Source organism: Labrus bergylta, chromosome 1, assembly GCF_963930695.1.
Source record: "Labrus bergylta chromosome 1, fLabBer1.1, whole genome shotgun sequence".
In the NCBI taxonomy this organism is placed as follows: Eukaryota; Metazoa; Chordata; class Actinopteri; order Labriformes; family Labridae; genus Labrus; species Labrus bergylta.
The window spans coordinates 20,710,158-20,736,230 of record NC_089195.1 but is presented as its reverse complement, the minus strand read 5'-3'; the positions used below and the strand labels follow the sequence as shown (position 1 = coordinate 20,736,230).

Sequence of the window (26,073 nt, the reverse complement as noted above, 5' to 3'; positions counted from 1 at the left end):
CTTTACATCTGTTCTTAAGAAAAACAGACTTTTTTTAAAAGTGCAAACTTTTTGTTATAATGACTTCTAAAGTAATTATTTTGTCACCTCTTAAGTAAATAAAATTAGCTTTCTCCTACAGGTCAGGATATTACATTTTCTGGCCCGAAACCCTTCACTGACATTTCTGACTATTTTTGGTTGCACGATCAGTGTGGTCCTTACTTTTAGCTGCTTCTGGTGAGCTGCTGAGACCTTTGATGTGGAGAAAGAGGAAAGTCAGCATGTCATTTTCCCGTTGGTTTAAAGATGTTATTAAGACAAAGCTCCTGAGCCCTCCAGTAAATGTCAGCGTTTCTGACAACCTACTAGCGCCACTATTAGTTGTTTCTATGTTTGAATACTTTGAATGTTGTTCATTATTTAGTCAACTGTTCAGTTACACTTGATCAGGAAAAACTTGTAATTTATATTATTGTATCCTGAAGTTGTCTAAACTGAATCTGTGACCACTACTATGGGTGTCTGTGGGGAAACTTGGGGAAATGGCAGTGCCATGTGGAAGGCAAGTTCTGCATGGTTCTGCCATGAAATTAAAATGTTTAGACCTATAAAATAAAATAAACAATGGATCTAATATATGCTTTAATATATGCTATCATTAGCTTAATTGAGCATATCTTGTTTTCTAGTGTAGTTTCTCTTAATTTTGACATTGTATAACCTACCTCGAGTATTTCATTTGAAGCCTACATGTCTTCTTTCCTTATGAATGGGAATGGGTCCTCAGATGTCCCGGAATTTTGGTGAAGTGTCGTATTTATTAGGGGGCAGCACCTTCCTGGGCCGGCCAGAATCCCAGGACTTTATTTTGGGAACCAATGACAAAGGCGGGTCTTTTTCATCGCTTCAATTCGGCCCAAGTCTGTGAGTTTGTAAAAAAAAACAAAAAAACGAAGGTGTGGAGGAGTCTGTGGCTGGTGTCCCAGGTCTCGCGTGATTTGGCTTCAGCGTGAGCGCAGACCACACTACATTTTCTGTTGTGCCCACCCGGTCCCATCATCATCACTGGTCTCACGGACAGGCAAGAGTCGGGGTCACCGTGTTTAGCGACAAAGGGCTGACCGCCCGGCACCATGGAGCTCGTCTGCAGGGTAAGATAAAACATGAAACTCGGGCCATTTTGTTTCATTTTTCGTCAGACAGATTCATGTGCAGACAGGCTTAAACATCGCCGTGATGCACCCGGTGTGAAGGGCATCGAGGGAACAGAACCGGGTTTTCTTCTTTTTTTTTCCCACACTGCTCACAGAAGCATGAGGGGTTGTGGAGACAGTGGAGGAAAATAAGTTGTGTTTATGTCCTGTGCTATTGTTGAGGAGTGAGAGTAGTGTTGCATGAGAGAGGGGTACTGTCCGGTGAAAGGAAACATTGTTACCTACCTGTGTACTGTAAAAATTAAGGTAAGGGAGTTTAGTTTCCTACTGAAGATTGGGAAGTAGTGAGCTGCAAAAAAAAAAAAAAAAAAGATTATTAACCGAACGAAAACAGTCTATGTCCCCCATAACTAATAAACGCAATGCCTTTATCAAATGAATTACTACAACTTGTTAGCCTACTGTCACCTCCAAATATATTCAAATGTATAAAAAGTATTTTTACGTGTATTTCCATTTTGGTTGTGGTTGTGTGTGTGTGTGTGTGTGTGTGTGTGTGTGTGTGTACTGCGCCTGCCAAGACACGAGCGAGTTAGTGGGTGTAGGTTCCTCAAAATAGGCTCCTCCAGTCAACGTGGAGTTACGATTTAAAACCTAGTGAAAATAAACACCACAGTCAAAACAGTCATTTACTCCCTCAATAGAAGTGTTGCTGCTTTTCTGCTTTAGGCTCGCTCCCTCTGTCTGTGGTTTTGTTTTATTAAAAGAACCGTCATTTTTTTTCCCCCCCACTATATCCCCCGACAGCAGATGTTTTATGGGACAGACAATAAGTGGAGTAAACCCTCTAACAGACTGGGGTCCGAAACAACTCCCCCCCCCACCCCCCCCCACAGACCCGTTTGTTCACATCACACCGTGACAGCTGAGCGCCCCGGGGCCGAGCCTGAGGTTCCCACGCCCCGGGACAACTCACACTGGAAAACACCGTTTTCAAGACACGCTTTTAAAAAGTATGTGCTCATATTTATAAAGCCAAAAAAAAAACGGTTGCTCATTTTCCAAAACAAGATCAGTGGAATGTCCTTCACTCTTGGACGTATCTCAGGGGGAAGTATTGAGATCTTGAGTAAAAAAAAAGTAGCAATACCATGTTAATATAAATGCAAAAGTGAAAGTGCTGTACATTTTAACATGAATTAGTTATGGAAACATTGGGTTAAAATTACTCCAGTAAAATATTGACGCTCAGTTCTGAGCAGAATACCAGCTCACACTTACCAGTGTGTTCCCTCATACTGTATGGATTTATTCACTGTGCTGGCATTTATAAACACCCCCCCTTCCCTCACCGATTAATTTTGCATTCCCATTTTCAGTGAAAAGAGCACCTGTCACATTAACTCTGTTATTAACACGACAACTCATTAAATAGCAGCCAGTATATAGGCCTTATTGGGGTAGTATTTTTTTGTGTGGGTTGAAGCCGTTATTACAGCCGGACTATTCTTATTATAGCGTAGTGCCTGTTAAAGATAACAAGCCACACACGATAAAATGTTTGAATAGTTGTTTATAATAGAAATAGAATATATCTTTGAGGTAGTCAGACACTTAAGAGATTTTACTCAATTTCTTTGAAGTTTTGGTTTGATTGTTGAATATTTATTGAATATCAAACAAATAAATACTAGACATTTAAGAGTCATAACTTGCTGTTGTTACTCTGCAGCTCTAAGGATGTAACATATTATTATAGCTCTCTGAGGGTAAATAAAGAAAACAATCGACAGAGAAAGTACAAATGTTGGTACTACATTTTTTATAAACACCTCATAACCGGTACTTTAATTGCGATCGATTTATTTGGCTTTTCTCAAGGTGTATAAGTTGTGAAATGATATGTTGATGAAGAAGAAAAACCCTTCATCCCATTCTTCAGCATAACCCTTGCTTTGTCCTTAAGACCATCAGTTATGGACTCATGAGGATGAAACGTATGAATAATGAATGAACGTTTTGTTTGCTGCAGACTTGATGACTTTTGCTGTTCCTACCCGCCGGCCCACGAGTATTTATTTTTATGTCATTTAAGACGACATTATTACAACACAGAAAGAATAGGCCAGCCCAATTGGATTTTTCACAAACTTCATTCTCCAAATGTGTTCTTATGGTGGCTTATAAATGATATATGAAGCACATATAATGTTTAAATGCCGTATAACAAAGCTGTAAGTCGCTGATTGTAATCCTCTATGCCTTTTTAGAAAGTCTTACAGTAGTCTAGACGCTAAGTCATTGAAGACCTCATGTTCTACATCTGATTTTCCACTACTTCTTTATTTTTACATTCTATGGTATTCAGTTCTTGTATTTTGTAACCGTTTTTTGTAGTTGCTTGATCATCATATTCTAGAAATGCTTTGAAAGGGGAACAGGGGTCAGTCACACTTCCTGTTTCTTTCAGCTTCATCTGGCGAGCAGGAAGCGTCTCCTCCCTTCAAAGACAGCCACCATGGAGCTGAGATAACCTCCTCCTCTTATCTTCACCAGTCAAGGCTCATGATTTAGTCTAACCATGGGAACATGGCGTGGTCTTCGAGTGGCGTTCATCCTTGGGTCTTTGTTTATGATCCTGCTGATCATCGTGTACTGGGATGACGTCGGGGGCTTCAACCTCTACCCGCTTCATGACCCCAAACACGAGTCCCTGCACTCTGACTCTGACCCTCAGGCGACTACAGGCCAGCCACGATCTTTGTTTACAAGCAGAGAAAACACCAGTTCTGCCTTTAATAGCCACACTACTGCTCCCAGTACAACACTGGTCCCTGAGGAGAAAGGAGGGGAAGCTGAGCAACAAACAAATGATGAAGAGAAGAATACACAAGAACGGGTGGAGGAGGAAATAAGAGAGGATGAGGAGAAGGAAACGAGTAGTGCTACTGAGGAGGAAAGGGAACAAGAGGCGAGGAAGCAGAGGATCATGGACGTGTGCTCAGGAAAGGATGCAGTGGAATTCCCTGGTAGGACTCGGGCATTTGAGCAGATCCCAAACAGAGAGCTGGATCACCTGATAGTTGATGACACTCACCAAATTATCTACTGCTATGTTCCCAAGGTACAGCTGCCATGTGTGTGTGTGTGTGTTTGTATTTGTGTGACCTTGTGGGTGGTAATATTCTGTGTTTAAAAAAAGCCAATGCAGAAGCACATTAAACTTGCACTCATTTCAGTGGCCAACAGGGGGCCACTCCACCTGTTTTTTTTTTAAAAGTCTGATGTATAGAAGACACTGAGAAAAATTAGCCTACTTTTACTGTACTTGAATTATTTTCAAGTCCTTTTGGTGCTGTATGTGATTCATTTTGTAAATAACTGTCTCTTTAAGAATATAATCTGGGTTAAAAAAACGGCTATACTTAAAGGGTATAGCTACCTGTGATTGACAGGACGAAACCACAGCAGCCTGTCGAGGCATTTCCAACCTTTTGACAAATATGGCCTCCAGAAACACAAGATGTGGGAACCGAAATGTGGCTTCAAGGCTTCAAAGTAAGGCAAGGTTTATTTATACAGCAGATTTCAGCAACAAGGCAATTCTTTAAGGCAAGTCACAATGATAAAGAATTGAAATAGTTTTTTTTAAAGGAACCAATAAAAACCCCAAAAGAAGATCAAATGAAAAGTAAAAGTAGAACAAAAAACACATAAAACAGAAGCTAAAATATAATAAGACAGTGATAAAATGTGAGAAGACGTCACAGTGCAGTATTCTAATGTATGTGGTTTATAAGTGGAATGTATTAAATTATTTATTTAACAAAATTATTAGGGTAGGGTTCACAAGCCAATGGATTATTTAATGGTTGCTACATCCCTTCTTTTTGAACAGTCAGTGGTGCTGAGTCACTTTATTCTATATGGGGAAAATAAAACACAAGAACATCAGAGTTTACTGCAGCATTTTGAAATTATTCTATATGCTACTCCACAGGTTTATAGTCGCTCCTGTCTTCTCACCTTTTTTCTCCACTTTCATTTTTGTTCTCGGTTCAGGTGGCGTGCACCAACTGGAAGCGAGTGATGGTGGTTCTCTCTCAGTCTGTGATCTCCCCCTCCTCAGGGAAACCTTACACTGACCCAGAGGCTGTACCTCCTGACCTCGTACACAACTCCTCTCTCCACCTCACTTTTGCTAAGTATGACACACACAAAAAACACACTAACACACCAAACCCAAATATATATTAATTGACACATTCAGAGAAAAATTGATTGTATTTTTAAGATATTTGTTACACTTACCGGTATGTTTAACATTAGCTCATTTACTCAAATAAATAATAAATTAAAAGAACATTGTTTTACTTATTTAGAAAGTTTTTTACTGAGACTTCATCTCTAGAAATTGATCTGAGCTAAATATTGTCAACACCCAAAGGAGGAAATTAGAAACAACTGGTGTGTTACTGAAACAAGAAGTAATGATATAAAAGCATTTAAAACAAGTTGGTATACTGTAATTTGATCAAGTAAAGGTGTCTTGATAATTTCATAACTAACAGAGTTTTATAAAAAAAACATCTAGTAGTGTGGTTAGGCATCCTTTCAAGAGAAAAAAACACAACCTTGAAAGCTACAGAATAATTATGGCTCTATACTGTTTTTAAAGACATAGGAGATGACAGATCCAACTGTTTAGAGGTATCATGTGTTACATCTTCGAAACCATTCAGTCTACCATACTTCTTTTCTGTTTAATAAGATTATTTGATTATACTAGATTTGGGCTACATTTCACTTACAATTTCTCCATATGAAGTTGTTGAAGAGTGTTTTAGAGCAAAACAATAAATTAAGTCTTCAAGTTTAGCTTTCAACATTTTTTTTTTAAGAAAACAGCTACCTAAGTCCAAATCACAAACCAATGTCCTACACAGAGGAACTAACACCCGCTTTAAAAACTTTTAACACCTCACGCAGCATGGAAACCAGAGAGAGTGAAGGATGCATCCCATCAAGTCCAAACAAACCAAACCTCTTTACCACAATGACCACAAAGAAAAAACATCCATTAAGTCAGGGGGTTCAGCCAGAAGTAAAAGACAACTTTGTTTTGTAATGAAAGCAGGAGTGTCTTCTTCTTTCCCTAATATTCTATTTCTAAAACTTGTGGTGAAAGAATTTTAGGATGAACAAAAAACAATCCCAGAATGATTTTATTCTAAACACAGTCAAAAGACTGAGTCCTGTAACTAGCTTTTGTTTTTGTCTCTGCCATGTTTAAAATGGTAAAAAAAATGATTATAATAAGTTACAAGTTTATTTTTTTTAGGGTTTTTTTTATACCAGTTTAATATTCATTAGAAACTGCAGGAACTATCCCTGTGGTTAAGGAGTTATTTACTGCGTTGACTCTTGGAAGAGGAGAGTGGAAACGACAGGCGGGGCTTTGGTGCTGCAGCACAGATAGACCTTTCTCTACCCCTCGGGAGCAGTCTGTGTTTGTGTGTATGTTTGTCTATCAGCACTGACCATTTTATTTCCTTCTTAAGGACCAATCCAGCTCTATTTCATATGTTCAGTATCTCGTCAGAAAAAAAAGACACAGCAGCTGGATTTCAGCAAAAAAAGAAAAAATATAACAGAAGAGCTGCTTTCGTGGTGCTGTTTGTATTTTACAGGTTTTGGCGCCATTATGGTTCTCTGTCCCGCCACCTGATGGCACTCAAGCTCCAGCACTACACCAAGTTTCTTTTTGTACGAGACCCCTTTGTACGACTCATCTCAGCCTTTAGGAACAAGTTTGGAAGGTGTGTGTCTTAGTGCATGAATACACAGAGTTGGTGTGTGAGTGTTTAAGTGTGTTCCCTGTATATAGAGCTGGGGATTGTGCTTTACTGTTTGTGAAAAAAGCAGTCTTATCATTCTTGAATAAATAAGGCATGTGTTTCTGTGTGTGTGTTTTAGGCCAAACGAGGACTTCTACAGGCAGTTTGGCTCGGTCATGCTGCGTCGTTATGGTAATTTGTCTGGTAGTCTGCCAGAGACAGCAGCTGAGGCATTTGCAGCGGGAATCAAACCGACATTTCAGCAGTTCATCACATACCTACTGGACCCAGAGACAGAGAAAGAGGGTATCTTTAACGAACACTGGCGGCAGGTATGTGACTCGCGCAGCTGCATGAACTCAAACGTACACTAAAAACATGTTGACCTTACGTTGGAGATGATTGGATTTAAAAAGAGATCCCCATTGGCATACTTTCACTTAAGTCATATGCCACCTCCCTTTCTATTTTAAAAGACTCTACCAGCATTATATGTTCTTCTTGTTGGGGGTAGCAGTGGTTCAGTTATAGAGTCAGTCATCTCTTAACTGGAAGGTTGGTGGTATAATCCCAGCTCCTGCAGTCAACATGCCAAAGTGTCCTTGGGCAAGAGACTGAACCAACAATTGCTTGCAAGTGGCATAGCCAGTGTGTTTGTGTGCATGCATATAGACTGGATGAGTAAATATTAGTATTTGGTTAATAGTGTAGGTGAATGTGACATGTCCCATAAAAGACATATACTATATACTACAGGATTTTTTTTTTTTACAAAAATGCAATTCAATTATATTTCCACTGGTCTGTTCCTTAATTTGTACACAGATATTTTGGAGAAAAGCATTTAACATTAACATTTTGTGGAAGAACAAACAAGGAATAAAGCACAGTACTGATGTAGTTTACAATCGTAAAACTTCCTATCCTTGCTGTCTGTGTTATTCAGGTGTACCGTCTGTGCCATCCTTGCCAGGTGAAGTACGATTTCATTGGAAGACTGGAAACCCTGGAACCAGACGCAGAGCACCTACTGAAGCTTTTAGAGGTAGACCATCTGTTACACTTCCCTTCAGGAGCCCGAAACCGTACTGCAACCAGCTGGGAGAGAGACTGGTTCAAGCAGATCCCCACTTTAGTGAAAAGAGAACTCTACAAACTGTATGAACCAGACTTTGAGCTGTTTGGATATCCTAAACCTGACAGTGTGATCCACCGGTAGACCCCACCAAGCGAAAGGCCTGGGCACTGCACCGTGTGAAGAGCCCGCGCCTCACCTACCTGTGCACAGCCTGTGTATGCCTTCAAAGACTGGTCTATAATGCGGTTTGTTTTATTTGTTTTGTGCGTACCTCAAATGACTGAAGTGCCTGCCAGTATTATTTTATTTTTCTCGTCAGTACATATCTAAAGCACACCTGCTTACATGACCCCAGTGAGTTTGTAAAAGCACTTTGAAAAGTATTTTTAAGTCATAGGGAAAAGACAGAGGCCAACAGTTGGCTGACATTTCTGAAGGGAAATATGTTGCAGAAAAATAAAGAGTTTTTGGAAGACTAGAGAATTATTTTTTTAATATGATGCTTTGTAAAGGGAAGAGGTATTTGGATCTATACTTTTAAGTATTTGGAATACCACAATCAAAAGTTGGCCAATTATATCTCATTCTCATCATTCTATTTACAGTATGTTCTTTGTGTGTCCTCCATTTTCATTCATTTGTACAAAAGTCTTTATCAAAAGTATCAAGTATCTAAAATAAAAATACTTTCAATAAGTAAAATAAACAAATAAAAGAAACCTACTTTAAGGTATACATCATATTAAGGGGTAAAATAGATCTGACGCAAAGTAAATAGAAGTGTCAAACATAGTAACGTAGACCAAATGTATTATAAATACAAAGCAACCATTTTATTTATTAAAATTATTGAAATCTTAAATTGCAATGTTACAAAAAAGTGGAATACAAGTCAAATATGTCTCACTGTCATGTAGCCTACATACAGTTGTTAAAGAATTATAACAAGATATGGTACCTAGGAGCAGTCTGCGATGTGTGGGTACTTTCCACCAATGAAGTCACTGTGTTTGCGCCAGTGGAGAACAAACAATGACGCCCTCCACTACTTTCCATCGCACAAAAAAAAAAAAGTCGCTCTTGTTGTGTTCACAACTGCCCCGCTGTCTCTTTCCACGTGTTCCAGCCTTTTCTACAGCTCCTCCCCCTTATGTGACAAAAACCCACCGTCTCATTGGCTCACCTGCCTGTCAGTCAAGGGCGATGCCCCCGCCCATGCATTTGCTTTCCAGCTCGCACCTGACGTCATCGGTTCCGTCCCAACACGGAAATATGGACAAGTGACAAGAGGGGTTGTGTTTCTGTGATTATGGGTCTATAACGCGTCAACTCGGCGGGACTTAAAGTGTCATTTGGGACGATGTTAAAGGACCGGTGCTAACTCTCCGACAAATGGACACTTCCGCTCCTGGAAATGGAGAGAGGGTTCACCCTCTGTTGTTAGTTCAATAGCTTTAGTCCTCGCGTTTGTTCAGAGCCATGAAAGAAAGAGTTTTGAGGGTCATGGGGCCCCTGAGGCGACTGCTGCTTTGTCTTCTTCTTCTGCTGTCCTGGGAAGGCAAACTATTTCAGGTAACTTCAGTTTGTAAAGTCAATTTATGTGTCTGCTTGTTGTTGTTGTTAACGCTGTTTGTTTCTTGCTGTTGGTGCGCGGGGGAAGTCCACACCTGGCATCTCACTGCGCTCCTGTGTCTATTTCAGGCTCGAGCAAAGTGACCATGATATGAGAGGTCGTTTAGTCTAAAATGCCCGAAGAAAGTTAATACTGCCCGTGCGCGCGTTATGTTGAAACGCCTTTTGCGAGTGCGCGATCCCCTCTGCACGTCTTGACTCAATATTTGCCATGGTGTACCTGTCCTGTACCTGTCCTGTACCTGTCCCTGTCCTGTACCTGTCCTGTCCCTGTCCTGTACCTGTCCTGTACCACAGTTAAGTCCTGTGCCTCCAGTTGCCATCCGTTAGTGGGTAAATATGGGAGCGGTGAACAAACTCAAGTAAACATAGACAAGCTCACTGTGGTGTTGGTAAGAGGTGGGGTGTCAGGATATCCTGCTACGAAAGTCTAATAAAAGTCAGAGCAGAAACTTTACTGGTAGACCTGACACACACACTCAAACCAACTCACACACACACATACACACACAATCACATGCTGTTGTCAGACTATGTCAAGTACAGGATACATGACACTGTGACTGAAGTGCCCTGTCAGACAGCTGGTCTAAAGGTTCACTAACTCGTTTCTTGTGACCCTTCAGGTTGAAGGGGTAAGGTCAGTCACTCTTCCAGAATCCCTCCTGTTCGTCTCCACGCTGGATGGCAATCTTCATGCTGTCTCCAAACAGTCAGGAGATATCAAGTGGACCCTAAGAGAAGGTTCATACACATTAATGCAGACATTGTGCCTTATTCTATGTTCACTTTTTTTCTCATGAAATTGCTCTTTGATTTATTGCAGACCCCATTATTCAGTTACCAGTCTACCTCACAGAGTAAGTAATGAACGTGCATACACATACAGAGTGTGTCATGGATCAGATAGTTACCGATTGAAATCTAAAAAGTGCCAATTTTACATGTTTTAGGCCAGGTTTCCTTCCAGACCCAAACGATGGCAGTTTGTATGTCCTGGGCGGCAAGCACAAGGAAGGCCTGATGGTAAGAAGAGCAGTGCATTTGTGTGTCTCTTTTTATGTCTGTTTCATTTAATGACCCCGCGCTTTTGGATGCTTCTGCAGAAACTGCCCTTCACAATCCCAGAGCTTGTTCAGTCAGCACCCTGCAGGAGCTCTGACGGCATACTATATACAGGTGAGACCCTGACCCTGTTATCCAAATAAGTTACCTTTTCTTGTGCCAATATGAATGACTGCCGCTGGTTTACAGAGTATGTAGCTTAAATGCAGTATACATACAATTAGAAGATATAACTTTGTCATATAATTCTGGCTTGAGCTCCAACCCGGTTACCCATCTGTCACTGTCCCTAGTGAATACGGAATATGTTTTTTTGTTGGATATTACATTTGACATGTATGTATTTGGTTTTCAATCTCTTCTGTCATACTAAATAGTTTTTTTAAATAGGAACTATGCCTTTTTTTAGGCCTGCAGAATAGTATTTCCAAATTTTCAAAATGCATTAAGATGATTCATTATTGTGTTGAAACTATTACATGGGATAAATCAATATTGTAGTGTGGACAATTAGCTATACCTACTGCTAGTATGCATGTTTAAAAAAGTGCATGTGTTTGTTACACCTTGTCTCTTATGAACACAGAATAATTTCAGTCAGCTGAGGTGCTGTTCCTTATTACAACAAGATCTTCATCATTGACCTTTTTTGATAGTTGTCCTTTTTGTCACCACATTGACTCTTGCAAACCTGTGGATAGCCAACATTAAGATTGATTTAAGAGAGATGGGCAATGAAACTTAAGACATATCAATATTTAAATTACCTCATTGCTATTGGATAGTAATATATATATGTGTGTGTGTGTGTGTGTGTGTCTGTCTGTCTGTGTTGTGTGCACAAGGTAAAAAGCAGGATGTATGGTTCGTGGTGGATCCTGAGACAGGTGAGAAGCAAACCAGTTTAACCACATCTGCCTCTGAATCCATCTGCCCCAACACTCCTCTGCTCTACATTGGACGCACAGGTATGTCACTTAAACACACACACATACACACATGCATAAATATTGTAACCCATGCTGCTTGTAACCCATGCATCTGCTTGTTTTCAGAATACATGATCACCATGTTTGACACTAAGACACAGGAGCTGCGATGGAATGCTACGTACAACGATTACTCTGCTCCACCTTATGACGAGAAACAAGATTACAGTACGTCTCTCAAACACACACACACACCACTGTACACAGACTGACAGAGACACACACTGGCAGGGCAGGTTATAAATCAACATTACAACATGAACCGATGAAAGCCTTGCAGAACCTGCTTTTTTTAAAATCTTAGAGCATTTAAAAAAGGAGCAAATAACATGTTACTATAACTGCAACGTATTCAGGTGCATTTGAGGAAAATTTGTATACAATTTAGAAAGTTTAAAAAATATTTTTGCCTTCAAGTTTATACACAAATAATACACAAAGTCATTGTAAGATTTAATTAAAATGTTAGGAATGGACTTTCACTATCGCCGAGACCCATATCTGCTGATCTGTGGGATCTGATTGGGCTGTAGTCAGGGAGCAGGTCAGAAAGATAATGAGGTGCCATTAGATAAAATGCTTTGTAGACCAGAAGTAATATTTTGAATTTGATTCTGTACTGGACTGGAAGCCATTAAAGATTTTTCTGAATTGGTGTAATGTGTTCTATTTTCTTTGTCCCTGTTAGCACTCTGGCTGTTGCATTTTGGATGAGTTGGAGTTTGTTTATTGATTTTTTTTTTTTTTTGGAAGTCCAGCATAGAGGGCATTACATCAATCTAATCTGCTGGATATGAATGCATGGACCAGTTTCTCAGAGTCCGATTGGATCATGAAGCACCTGAGTTTGGAAATGTTCTTGAGATGATAGAAGGCTGTCTTTATAATCGCTGTTATCTAGTTCTGGAAGTTAAGATCTGAATCAATGTTGACAGCCAGGTTTTTCGCATGCTCACCGTGCTGAAGGGGAAGAGATAATAAAATGGATATGAGCTCTTGCCTTTATATATATCGGCCTACAATAAGAATTTCAGTTTTATTTATGTTAAGTTGTAGAAAGTGTTGTTACATCCAACAGCTAATTTCTCCAATGCATTTGACCATTTCATTTTTGGGACTACGGTTATCTGGGGAAAGTGAAACATATTAGCTGTGTATCATCGGCATAGGAAGAAGATATTGTGTTTGTGTATGATGGTACTGAGAGTGAGCGTGTAAAGACTGTATAGCAGTGGAGTAAGTTATTCCACTTCTGTGTTGACTTTTTATTTGCACCAAAACACAGAGACAAATGATCTGTATGTATTAACGTACTTGGCGATAAAACTGATCCTGATTCTGATTTTAAGGGATTTCTCAGGATTAATATTAGATAGACTAATTTTAGTTTATTATGTAATGTGATACTTATTTTTTTAAATATACTGTATAAATATTAAAACTCAAATTAGAGGATTTCTGGGGTTCTACTTCCCAAGTGGTTAGTTTGTGCTCTTTTTACTCTATCCACTGTCTCTTCTATCCAATTAAGGCGCCTAAAGTGCAGAATAGGTCTTTAAAAAAAAGAGAGGATTTAGCAACATTTGTGTAGGAACATGATGTACATTCTAGCTTGATACTTTACATCATAACCAGATGAATTGGTTTATAATGAGCAGTGTAATGAAATGAACTTCACTCACAATGGGAAATATGTGAAAGAACTTTGTGTCTACTAAAATCTCTTGCAAGAAATGAAGAAAATGACAACGTCTGACTTGTTTTACCTGTTGCACTTTCAGAGATGGCCCATCTTGTGTCGAGCGGTGATGGTTTGGTTGTGACAGTTGACAGAGAGTCAGGTAGGGAGAGGTGTGTGTTTTTTTTTTTTGTGTGTGAGTGTTTATGTGTTTTATATGTTGAGCTCTTCATTATAATATTTTCACCTCAATTATTTCCAGGTGATGTCTTGTGGAGTCAGAACTATGGCTCACCTGTCGTGGGTGTTTACCTGTACTCCGGCGATTCGCTAAGACATGCCCCCCACCTGTCCCTCGCCAGGGAGACTCTTCGCTTCCTCACCTTCTCCTCTACCAACGACCAGGAAGACGCCCACTCTACACTGAAGTGGAGCTATCAGTTTGTGAAGGAGCAGGCCAGTGCACAGGCACAGCTCATGTAAGAGAAATTGAAGTAGCTGCTTTGTCTGTTCTTTTTTTCTTCACCACAGTACCTCAGGTTACATTAACAACATTTTTTTATCCGCTCACTGAAAACCAAAAAGTGATTTGTGCTAAAAAAAAAAAAAAAAAAAAATGTGTATGTTACGTGGTTAAGTCCATTTTACCACTGAAAGTTAACTGATACAACAATATGAAGAAGTAGTACTACAATTCTACAATTCACTAAGCAGACGCTTTTATCCAAAGCGATGTACAAGCAAGGTTTAGAAAAAAGGGAAAAATATCAGTAAGAGCAAACGATCAGCTTTGAGTCCGATTGGATACACAGGTGCTGACAGGCTTTGCACAGAGGCAAAGCACAACATTGACGGCAGTTCTTGAGAGCTCTAATCCGTATAGAAACCATCTTGTAAGTAGTACTGCAGTTTAATAAGAAGTTAATAGACTGTTCTTGAGGTTAAAACAAGCGTGAACCTTCGAACCAATCAGAGACATTCTGCACAAAATAGCATTGTACAAACTTAGAATGTATTCATATTAACAGTTAACTTGATTTCATTGCATACATTTAAAATGATTCTAAATGATAGGCTGCATACACATCTGGCTGTAAATGTTTTAAATGCTATGAATGTTTTTTTTATTTGTTTTTGTGATTGCGTATGATGGTGCGGATGCCTTTCTTGGACAGCACAGTTACACTGATACCACATTTTAAATCTCAATTAGTCTTACTCCTGTTTTGATAAATGTTAATTGGATTTAAACCTTATTTCATTGCTATACAGTTGCTTTCACTATATTAATATGAAAGGCCCAAAATCTAATCAACTAGTTCTTGTCCTTTCTTATCACTTAATTACTTAACGAAAAATCTTTTTTTTTTTAAATCTTTTAGACCAACCCTCTATGTGGGTAAATTGGACTCTCACCTCTATGCCTCCACTTCCCTTGTCCACCAAGGGGTCTCATTGGTGGTAAGTTTAAATACATAATGTACTGAAAAACATTCAGACACCTGGAAACATCCATGTCCTGCATCTGTATTGATCCTATCTCCTGTTTAACTCCACATTGATAGTTAATACAGTGTATCAAACAGTAAAATGATAAGAATGCAGGGGATTACAGTATAGCTGTTATGTGACCCATATGTGTTGCCGCTGCAGCCTCGGGGACTAACCCTGGCTGGAATTGAGGGTCCTGTCACTTCTGGAGTAACTGTCAGAGAGCGAGGGGAGTGTGAGATCACACCATCCACCGATGTGCGATATCCACCAGGAAGCACATACAGCCGGAAAAACCACTGGCTGTTCATAGGTACACACTTATTCACACTGCCTACACACACAGTTCCCATACCGCCCTTAATGGATGTCATGAATGAAAACTTAAACTTATCTAAAAGCTGAGTGGTTGGTAAAATGGCATACGATACAAGTATCCTCAGAACTGGTATATCTTTGACTTAAACACAAACACTTTTACATCTTCAGATATATTTCTGTATTTTGTGTGGTTTAGGTCATCACGAGCTCCCTCCGGTGGCTCACACTACCATGCTGAGGGATTTCCCAGCCGGCCTGCAGCGCTCTAGTGAGGCAGTCATCCCCCCTCGACAACCCGCCTCCCCTTCCTCTCCCATCTCCTCTGCCACGTACTACCACGAGCGCTATGTGAGTCTCAGATACATGTGTGTCTAGTCTGTAAATCACAGGATTAATGTCCTATTACAACCCCCCCTAATCAGGCTATGATAAGATAGTGATAACCTGAGGCACTGATGTCATATATTGCTAGCAATTTAAACTTTACTTGTAAAATATCTTTAATGGAATAATCACTGCATTTCCATTGTTACTAATCCTGTTATTGTTATTGTGTCCTTCAGTTCCACACTGATGCTGGTGGCCATGATGACACTGATACTAACAGAGAAGGAGTTGATGGGAAGAAACCACGGCAGGCGCAGAGACCGGCAGCTGTGCTGCCTGTGTTTATAACTCAGGATCGTCTCACTCTGGCTGTTCTGACGCTTCTGCTGGGAGGATGGCTGGCTTTTGCACTCACTTACCCTGTTGTGAGTGTGTGTGTGTGTGTGTGTGTGTGTGTGTGTGTGTGTGTGTGTGTGTTTTTTTAGTCTGTGCATAATGTTTTGTTGTAGTTCCAATACTGTTGACATCCCCCGGCTTGAGCCTACAGATTACATATGGGGTTGTTATGGGGGTAAAAATATTACTGAATATTGACATTTAGAAGTAGAGGAAGAGATAGAACATTCTTGGCAGCAATGTCTATAAGTGTTTAGAAGAGGATTAAAAAAAATAAAAAAATCCAAATCTGTCTTAAATGAGAACTTTATTTTAGTCATCAATACTCCCAGTACTGATCCCTCAAACTGGGTCTTCTTACATCATAAGTGTGATCTGTCTCTGTTTCTCCAGCGAGCAGCACAGCAGCTTAAAGCTCAAAGGCAGCTGGAGGAGGCCTTGGAGTCTCGTCTGAGGCAAACGCAGACAAACACTCAGACAGTGACCTCGGTTTCTTCAGACACAACCCTTTCTACCGACACAAACCTCTCCAACAGTAAGTAACTGGCAAAACAAGCTCTCTACTGTGAACTATTGTGTGTATTTAATGGCTCTGGGTTCCCCTTAGGGATTACCATCAATTATTGCAGCTATGCACTGCTTTTGAGAAATGCAAGACTATTCACATATTCAAATATTATTCCTTCCTTAGTTTTATGGAATGCTTGCAAAAGACACATGAAACTGTATATCTTTATAATCAGACTCCCTGCCCGCTCCTGCTGAGCCTCCACCGAATCCTCCCTCTCACGGCAGCAGCACTTCAGATGTCAATAAAAATAGCACAGCTGGGCTTAAACCAACAGAAGGTAAAAAACGAAATGATTTTTCTGTACTTTATTCTCTTATGTTGCTATTTATTTAAATAAATGAATGTCTTGCTGCCTTGTTCTTCTTGTCTATGCATCTCAGAAGGAAACAGTGAGGAGGTGCTTGTGGGTAAAATCTCCTTCACTCCATCTGAAGTGCTTGGACACGGCTCAGCAGGAACTTTTGTCTTCAGGTACTGTATGTGGTTTTGTGGTTAGTGGATTTGTGTTTTTTTGTGCCATTAAGTTGAAAAAAAAAAAACAGCTTTACTTTTGTGTCAAGCATTTTATGCAAATCTTTAAATCAACTTCTAACTATGTTGGAGGTAAGATAAACTCTCTCAGCTGTGACTTTAAATGAATCAAATATTTATAGTTTGCATTGAAAAACATGCACTATAAATAAAATTACACCAACATAAGGCATACACAGCTTTTAGATTAGTTCAGAACCTGCATAACGGTGTAAATGACCAAAGCTATGGCTTTACTTGTATGTTCTCATCTATAACCTCCAGTTGTAGCATGTGCTGACGCTGTGTTTGTTTCTGCAGGGGTAACTTTGATGGACGTCAAGTCGCGGTTAAGAGAATTCTGCCAGAGTGTTTTGAGGTAGCGGAGCGTGAGGTGCAGCTCCTCAGAGAGTCTGACACACACCCTAATGTCATTCGATATTTCTGCACGGAGAGAGACCGCCTCTTCTCTTACATTGCCATCGAACTGTGTGCTGCAACCCTGCAACAGGTCTGTACTGAAATGCCCTTTTAGTCGTCTTAGTATTTCTATATTGGAAAGTTGTTTTAAAAGTCATACTTTTTGTAACACAACTGATATGATTTGATGTGTCTTCCTCTGCAGTATGTGGAGGATCCGTCTCGTTTTGCAGAGCTGAGTCCTATAACTCTGCTGGAACAGACCATGTGTGGCCTCTCACATCTCCACTCGCTTAACATAGGCATGAAATAAGACGCTTATACAAATATAAACATGTACACATACAAGTGCATACAAAAATGTAATGTTTCTCAATACTTACTGCCAAGAAACAGTTGACTGCTTGAAATCAGATTAGCTAACAAAACAAAATGGTATTTTTTCTCCTTCTCCTCATTCCCTTTTCTCTCTCAATCATCTCCTCATTTAGTTCATCGTGACCTGAAGCCCAGAAACATCCTCCTCTCTGGTCCCAGTGCGTTGGGTCGGGTCCGAGCTCTCATTTCTGATTTTGGACTCTGTAAGAAGATACCAGATGGTCGCTGCAGCTTCTCTTTGCGCTCAGGAATACCAGGAACAGAGGGGTGGATAGCTCCTGAAGTATTGCGAGATACTCCTGGCAACAAACCGGTAGGATGCACTTATATAATATAACAGTACTGTCTTTCTGTCAATGTCCATAACTTATTAAGCTAAAACTGCCACTCTTTACAATAAATAAAGTCTATATAAAGATGATAAAGCGAGTTCATATGTTTTTTAAATCCCACTCCTGAGTTGTCAAGGCTGTGCCACATGGACTATGAAGAATACCTGCTAGTTTAGATGTGTAAAGATGTGTGTTTTCTCTCTCCAGACGGCAGCAGTGGACGTTTTTTCAGCAGGCTGTGTGTTCTACTTCGTGGTCAGCAGGGGGCAGCACCCTTTTGGTGATTCATTGAGAAGACAGGTCAACATCCTGTCTGGAGAATATTCACTCTCACATTTTATGGAGGATATACATGGTGAGAATAATAGATCTGTTTGGGGGTTTTTTTTGGCTTAAGATTTGAAAGATAGAAAGATGTTGCTTGTAAATTTAACATTACATCCCTTTCCTGCATGGAATGACCTAGCCATGACCAGCATGAGCTCAGTCAAAGCAAATCACATTAATGACGTTAATAATGGTGTAAATATGCCTATAATTTAAACTGTATAATTCATTCTCAAAGCTGTTACTTTCTCTAAACAGATGACGTCATAGCGCAGGATCTGATTGAGCAAATGATCCATCCTGAGGCCGAGTCCCGCCCCTCCACCGCCTGTGTGCTCAAACATCCATTCTTCTGGAGCCCTGAGAAGCAGCTGCTCTTTTTCCAGGTGTGTTATATCATTTCATCAAGAATACATGAAGTAAGACTGCCTCTGTTTGGATACTTTTTGTCACTGCTATTTTAGAAAGTTATAACTTCATGGTTAAAGATGCAAATTAAATGTTCTTTTCCCCTTTTCGATTGTCTTCATTGAGCAGGAAATGTGTTCAAATGTTTTGAGCTTATAATTGGGTAGTGTGGTTTTCTGAATACAGTCTGTTTAGCCTTTTGTCTTTTTGGATAAGCACCAGAAACAATCATCATCTGCGTTTTTCTGTGTTTGCAGGATGTGAGTGACCGCATAGAGAAAGAACCAGCAGATAGTCCAATTGTGATCAGACTGGAGACAGCTGGAAGATCAGTGGTTCGAACTAACTGGAGAATGCATATCTCTGTGCCGCTTCAGACAGGTACAAACATAAAAGAGCCATGGTTCCTCTGCAGGGACTTTACTTGGTACAAACAACAGCTTTGTTTTACCCATTTTTAGAGTCTCTGCTATGGGGTAGTAGTTCCACAACATACGGGGAACTTTGCCTAAACATCCTCAGTAATTACACCTTGGTGGAAATGGAAAAAGTTGGCTTACAAAAAATTTGCCCCGGGGACTAAAAGTGGGTTATTTTGTAGAAACTCAGCTAAACTATCGCAAAACTACACTGATTGCAACTACTGGGCCACCAATGTTCTTTAATCCATTTTTGTCTGTGTACATACAGACTTGAGGCGCTTCAGGACGTATAAGGGAAACTCAGTCAGAGATCTGCTGAGAGCCATGAGGAATAAGGTCAGTTTGCATACTTATACACTGAAATGTGATGCTCAAGTAGACATACTTTGGAATATCATTATGTTTTGACCTTTCTCCGTGTTGACATTGCCCTTTACAGAAACACCACTACCATGAGTTGCCCCCAGAGGTGCAGGAGACTCTCGGCGAGCTGCCTGAAGGCTTCATCAGCTACTTCACCTCTCGGTTTCCACGGTTACTGATGCACACACATGCTGCCCTGCACATTTGCGCCCAGGAGAGACTGTTTCACCCCTACTATCTGCCCCCCAACTCCAAATAGCATTAGCTTGACCCTGCACTCCTACACATACACTGTACATTCATATACTGTTTTTCTGAGCTAAAGTGTTTCCTGACAGTGCCCTGTGATTGCTTTTGTAAAGTCCAAACTGTTTTCAGGGGGGGGGGGGGGATACAGTGCTGTGAAAAAGTTTTTAAACACCTTAGCTTTTATTATGGATATGTTTTATTCGAAGCACAATAAGTGCAAAGCTCCAGAAAGGCAATTTGTCCTTTTTTCATACTTGCAAAAGAAAATATTTTTTTAAATTATGTCTTTTTATGTTACTCCAACAAAATACACACCATGATCCTTCATACTACTGTAGTCCTTTTTCTTTTGCCTCAAAGGAAGAGAAACCAACTAAAAGCATTTTTTTTTAATCTTGTTTGCAGTAGTTTAATAGGATAATCCAAAAATGCTCCATACTGGACACATTTTTCCTGTTCTTTAACCCAGTTTATTAAATGATAAAATCAGGTAAGAGATGGACAGGAAATAAGTAGAGTGAGATGTAACATGAATCATTATGGCCTTAAAAAGAATTACCTTAAATTACTTTAATGTAACAGGGAAAATGACACTGATTTTATGAAGTTATAAACAGTAAAACAGTGGGCAAATAAAAAGCGTCACAGCCCATGTGTGAGGAGCACAAAGTTAAGTTACTACTGCAGGTTTTATCTAAAGAAGATCTTGTGTTTCCGTTAAACATGCAGCTGGCAAGGCTGCACATCAACAGTGAGTAAGAATTTATTTCTTCCATGCCTTCGTCACTGCTGTATTTTTCTCCACTCTGGAAAATGCCAAAGAAAGACTCCACAAAATGTACTTTGCTTTTTGTTTTGATGAATTTAATGTTTGTGTGTGTGTCTGACACTGCATTATGTAATGTAGCTACACTGACTGACGATTGTACTGAGACTTGCTTTCCACAAATGCAACAGTGGGAAAAAGGTTTGGTCTGTAACGTTTAAATTAATACATTTTTTAAAGACCTGTTTATAACACAGTTGAAATATATTTCAGAACTCCTACGTTTTGGCATTGCTTGATTTTATTTGGCATCCCAAAATACCACTGAATGCTCAGAGCCATTTGAAATGTATCCCTGTAACTACTGGATGAAGGGTTGTTTATAGATTGCAGTAGAATGAATGATGAAGAATTTAACTTTTGTACTTTTTTGAATGAATACATTAAATTGATGCTTTGGTTGTGCCAAAGAATGAAGTTAATTAAGTCTTGTTGTCAGTTTATTAACACAACTGAGTAAAGGAAACATTAACTTCCCAGGTGAGATACGAACACGGGTTGATGTTGAAGAAAACCGATATTTAAATGATTTTACTGTTAGACCACTTTAAGGCAAATTAAGAGTGTAGAATTATAAAGCTAATCTTACCTCAAAATAGTCTACTATTTTTCTGTCCAATGTGACTGATCCCATTGTGCATGAACTCACTTTTCTTTTTAACAGAATGTCTTCATTATCACACATAAGTGTATATTTGAACACACACTTAATGGCAACAAGAAACATGTTGAAGTTTTAGTTCTGATATATATCTTTTCTATTTTAATAATAACATTTTAAAAAAGTCTTAATTCTAGAGATTGGTAGTTTGGTTGTCTCCCCTCTTCCTGCAGGCTGAGTAATTGCTGCTGGTTGTTTTGATTCTTAAACCAAGTGGAGAAGAAAACATCATGCTGTTAGTGCTAATTGACAACTGAAAGAATAACAGCGGTGTTCTGATGATTTACTGAGTAAATGATGCATTAGTAATTATGCCCTCTGAGACATCAACACCACATGATACCTGACATTAAAACAGCAGATTTAATACTGCCATTTTAAAAAGCTGTATATGTTAAAAGAGAACTCATTTATCCCCTTAATGCAATGTTTAAAGAGTTTTATTTGCTCATTCACTGACTGGAACAAAGAGAAAAAACTAAACACAACTGACTGATGCCTTGCCTTTTGTCGTTTCATTGATTCACAAAAGCTGCTACAAGTTAATAATCGACATAAGGATTTTTTTTCTTCAGAAAAATTATAAAGGAAGGCAAAGGTAAGTGTCAATAGAAAATGATAATAATTCTATTATATAACATAAAATAACAAATAATAATAGAATAACAGATTCTGCAGACATCAGCTTCTATTTGGTCCACTATTTGGTTTTAAAGCTGTTGAGTTAAAGGATAATGTTGTTGATCCATTCTTGCATGAGCTTGAGAAATGTCCAACAGGCAATCTTTTTATTATAAACAAACTGAGTGTCTAAACTGCTAGACAGCCTTAAACTTCACAGTAGATTAAAATGTTGCAGTACTCATTTTGTACCACCAGAGGGAGACATCCGCCATGTTAATCTCTGTCACCCTTTCCCCACACTAGCTTTCTTATGAAGGATAAGATTAAAGACTAACAAACAGGTAATTAGTTCATTTAATTCGTAAGGGACCATCTACAGTATTAAAAATATACTGAGTCATTTGATGCATTGTACCAGTTAGCTTAGAGCTTTACAAAGCTAATTAATTCCATATGTGCAGTTTAATTATTATAGTAATATTTGTGATTGTATCAACCTGTAGTCATCACATCTATTCCATGTGCAAGAGTTTACCTGTTTTGCTCATCTCCCCGGATAAACAAACAAATCTGTTTACAAGGCTCTGCTTCGACAGATAAAACACTTCCTGCAGAGCAGATAAGATGTGTGAACCAAAGCAGAAGTGGTTTAATGACGTGAAGGACTGGGGTCCAGCGACGTGTCATGGCCAAATCATCTGCTAATGAACCCATAGTTGTTTATATCTTACTGCATGAGTCAAATGTCTGTGTGGTGTGTGTGTGTGTGAGGGTAAAGTCAGAAACCAAGGGAGTACTTGTCTCATTATTAAATATCAGAGTTCAGTTGTAGGTCCAATCAAAACAGCCTGAGGGAAACGTCAGCATAACCAAAGTCATGAGACAAAATTTACTCACTAACATGCAGCTGTATACAAACTCCCACACACACTCATTCACAAACAACTCAATGTATACTTGAGTTGATGTCCACAGAAGTTCTCTTACCCCTACGATATTTCTAAAATCCTTTATTTCTATGATGTCATTTTAATAATACATAACCAATCTATTTAGTTACAATAAGGGATTGCTTTATTCTGCAGTAGGTACTATATAATTGTTGGGGGTTGGAAATGTACAGCTAGGCAGTTGACTGCAAAGGTGTTGCATGAGAGTTCACATTTTGGTTGCTCCAAAGTGTCTGCTAGGTGGTTATCTGATGTTCTGGAGTGCAGGCATAACCGCCAGGACTATTAAAATATAGATTACAGTGGTTTTCACTGAGTGTCTCCGGGGGTAATTCTGTGATACGATACGATTGTTTAGGTGGTTCATGAAAAATGAAAGACAAGATACGAAGATATAGGCCTAACACACATAACATTTTAAACACCAAACACAGGATTTCAATTCCCTCCAACAAACATCTGATGTGGGATGGCGCTCCTCATTTTATTTTAGGATCCATTAGTTAACAAAAGAGTGCTTCAGTCTGACTATGTTAAAACGAGGAACCCTGTGTGTTAGATTTCATGTTAATAGTTCATATTCAATGTTCAGTGGCACTGTTGTTTGCCAGCCTTAGCATGCTTTTACTGTAGGCTGATTCACACAGACTCTGGACGGGCTGCCTTAAAATCTTTGAGCAGATTTCTTATTTGGTAAAACATTTTAGACTTTAAACAGTGTCTGCTTCTTTTGGTATTTCAATTAAGATTCGTAGGTGTTTTCAAAGGGTGTTATGGGGTAGGTCTGCACAGTAAATCACAATTTCATCATTATCACAGCATGAGTACTCGCAATTAACACATCACTAAGTCGGAATTTGTTGCAATAACAAGACAAACTTACTGGTCTAATGTAAACAAGCAGTGCTTTCTCACTAAGCATGCATACATTTTACCCACTGGATGGAGGCCTGGATATAATGACCATGCTTTCACATCATTTTCATGCAGTCAGATGAAGCTACAGCAAGCTATCGGCTTCCTTCAGATTTATTAGTGACAATTTAGAGGTGAAAAACCCCCTGATGTTTGGATGTAATTTGCATTAGGAGGGGCATGTTTCAAATACAGTTAATGCAACAGACAGACAGAATCTGCATGCACTCTTTAGTACTTGATATTTTATCTTCATATTGTTGTGTTTTGTAATGGTACATAGCATACTTTCTTGTTCCGTGCAGGCTGAATGTAAGACAGGTGCCATGTGCCTGCAAAGGTGTTTCTGGTATTTTTCAAGTACAGGTGAGTTGCTTCAAGTTTTAAGGTACGGTAGTTATCCATGGAGTTTTTGGTAGTTTTGCAATGTATATCTTTAAGGTGGATATTTTGGTAAATACTCTGTTTCTGAGGTAATACTTGTTAGTTTCTATGACTAATTCTTTGTGGTCACTAAGATGTTTTCCAGCAGTGTTGTACAAGGAGTGTCTTTTAGTTTTTGTAAGGTGGTGCCCATATTCATATATTGTTGATATATGCTGTCAGCCGTCCTGCTTTATTGGACATAAATGAGAAGTTTTACATCTTTATACTTGATGTATACATTTTGAGTTAAACAAAGAGCTATTTGATATGTATTTTGTGTTATACAAGTATTATGTGTGCATTTAAGTCTAAGGGATTTCATATCTTAGAATTTGTAAAACATTTGTGCAATGAAGAGAAGTTTTTACAACACGTAAAAAAGACTAGCACAGACTATCACAAGTTGTTCTGCTCATGTGTCTTTAAGTTAAATTCAAGCTGAGTGTCTGTATAATTCAACTTTTAAAATATTAACTACACAAGTTCAAGATAAAAAAAAAAATCAGGCTAGTACTCAGAGTTTAAAATGAACTTTTGAGCTCTGGTGTTTTGGTAATGATCCTCAAATAAAGATAAGACAGACAGACACACACACACACACACACATGCAGGGCAAACACTACACACACAAATAGTGTGGTGGAACTTGAGGACAAAATGTCCTGCGCCTCTCTGCCTCTATAAACCAAGGCTTCCTTATGTTTCAGAGACCACTGGGGATATATTTTTCTGCTCCCTGCTTTTCCCTCTCATCTCCTTTGTATCATACCGCAGGAGGCGGGTTTGGGTTTCTCTGATGTTTGTGTGTGTGTGTGTGTGTGTGTGTGTGTGTGTGTGTGTGTGTGTGTGTGTGTGTGTGTGTGTGTGTGTGTGTGTGTGTGTGTGTGTGTGTGTGTGTGTGTGGGGGGGGGGGGGGGGGGGGGGGGCGACTAAGAAAAGCAGAGGGATGTCGTTCTTACAGTCTCTCCATTTTGGGATCAGGACAGGAAGTGGGCTCAACAGAGGAAACATGACCTCCTCCCCCTCTCTCCTCTTACTTTTTCTTGTATTCCCTCTTCCTCCCTTTGTCTGTCCCTCCCCCTGCCTGTGCCCACACATTCACAGGGTCATTTCTGTCTTCTTTTTTCGGTCTGTCACATGCATCTGTGCAGAGTGCGTCTCTAGAAATGATATTCTGCATCCATCTTGTGAAAATAAATCCACGTTAGCTCGTGATTCCTAAAACAACGCTAAAGCTCTGCTCTGGTTGTTTCCAGGCTCCCTCCCTCTCTCCCGAGACTCTCAGTCTGCTATGTATCTGAGCTGCTGTGATTAAAAGCCAAAGCAAAGGTCAGACTCTGCTGGGTAACTGAGATATCGACTGACTTTAGCTCTGCTCTCATACCCAGTGGTCTGATACATCTAGCTGATGAGCCTCATATTACATTATGTGTAACTAAAGCCCACGGTTAGCCTTCAGGCTGCACATCAGTCAGTCATCTAACATAAGTTAAGAGGAGCAAAGAAACTCTGCTTGCTGGTTTTGTAAGAAGGCTTCTCGTGTTCATAAAACTGCCCCCGGATATAAGAAAAACATGTTTGGGTTTCTTCCCCCCCATGTCTCTAACTTCATTTTTTAAATTCTGTCTCTCTTGACTTCCTGCTAATCCTTGCAGCTCAGGAGATCTTGACCCCTTACTTTGCAGTATATACACTCAAACACACACAGACGCCCACACTGAGAAAATAAAGAAACAGCATG

General features: G+C 39.5%; 2 protein-coding genes across 4 annotated transcripts; both read left to right on the top strand.

The window, feature by feature from the left end:
- The first annotated feature begins 975 nt into the window (after positions 1-975).
- On the top strand, positions 976-8,524 carry LOC109988280 (carbohydrate sulfotransferase 12). 3 transcript variants are annotated; one of them, XM_020639720.3, is made up of 6 exons: positions 976-1,133; positions 3,607-4,260; positions 5,199-5,341; positions 6,827-6,955; positions 7,113-7,305; positions 7,947-8,524. In XM_020639720.3, the coding sequence occupies exons 2-6, from the start codon at positions 3,718-3,720 to the stop codon at positions 8,190-8,192; spliced, it is 1,254 nt and encodes a 417-aa protein (XP_020495376.1). In that variant the 5' UTR covers positions 976-1,133; positions 3,607-3,717; the 3' UTR covers positions 8,193-8,524. The 3 variants fall into 3 exon arrangements, with proteins under 3 accessions (XP_020495376.1, XP_020495375.1, XP_020495377.1); XM_020639719.3 differs by having other exon boundaries at positions 7,920-8,524; XM_020639721.3 differs by lacking the exon at positions 6,827-6,955 and having other exon boundaries at positions 7,920-8,524.
- Positions 8,525-9,294: 770 nt separating this feature from the next.
- ern2 (endoplasmic reticulum to nucleus signaling 2) lies at positions 9,295-21,178 on the top strand. The gene is made up of 24 exons (XM_020639737.3): positions 9,295-9,623; positions 10,310-10,427; positions 10,510-10,543; positions 10,637-10,709; positions 10,790-10,862; positions 11,594-11,716; positions 11,804-11,905; positions 13,519-13,578; positions 13,678-13,894; positions 14,798-14,876; positions 15,069-15,219; positions 15,424-15,575; positions 15,791-15,979; positions 16,344-16,485; positions 16,694-16,798; positions 16,902-16,992; positions 17,353-17,542; positions 17,657-17,753; positions 17,943-18,142; positions 18,369-18,516; positions 18,747-18,874; positions 19,154-19,277; positions 19,587-19,654; positions 19,758-21,178. The coding sequence occupies exons 1-24, from the start codon at positions 9,531-9,533 to the stop codon at positions 19,938-19,940; spliced, it is 2,940 nt and encodes a 979-aa protein (XP_020495393.1). The 5' UTR covers positions 9,295-9,530; the 3' UTR covers positions 19,941-21,178.
- Positions 21,179-26,073: the final 4,895 nt, after the last annotated feature.

Bases quoted from the DNA above. Each gene is read 5' to 3' on its own strand.
- ern2 (XM_020639737.3), top strand. From the start codon at position 9,531: ATGAAAGAAAGAGTTTTGAGGGTCATGGGGCCCCTGAGGCGACTGCTG. The intron at 10,710-10,789 runs GTAAGAAGAGCA...ATGCTTCTGCAG, and splicing joins AGCACAAGGAAGGCCTGATG to AAACTGCCCTTCACAATCCC. The intron at 15,576-15,790 runs GTGAGTCTCAGA...TGTGTCCTTCAG, and splicing joins CGTACTACCACGAGCGCTAT to TTCCACACTGATGCTGGTGG.
- LOC109988280 (XM_020639719.3), top strand. From the start codon at position 3,718: ATGGGAACATGGCGTGGTCTTCGAGTGGCGTTCATCCTTGGGTCTTTG. The intron at 4,261-5,198 runs GTACAGCTGCCA...TTCTCGGTTCAG, and splicing joins TCTACTGCTATGTTCCCAAG to GTGGCGTGCACCAACTGGAA. The intron at 5,342-6,826 runs GTATGACACACA...TGTATTTTACAG, and splicing joins CTCCACCTCACTTTTGCTAA to GTTTTGGCGCCATTATGGTT.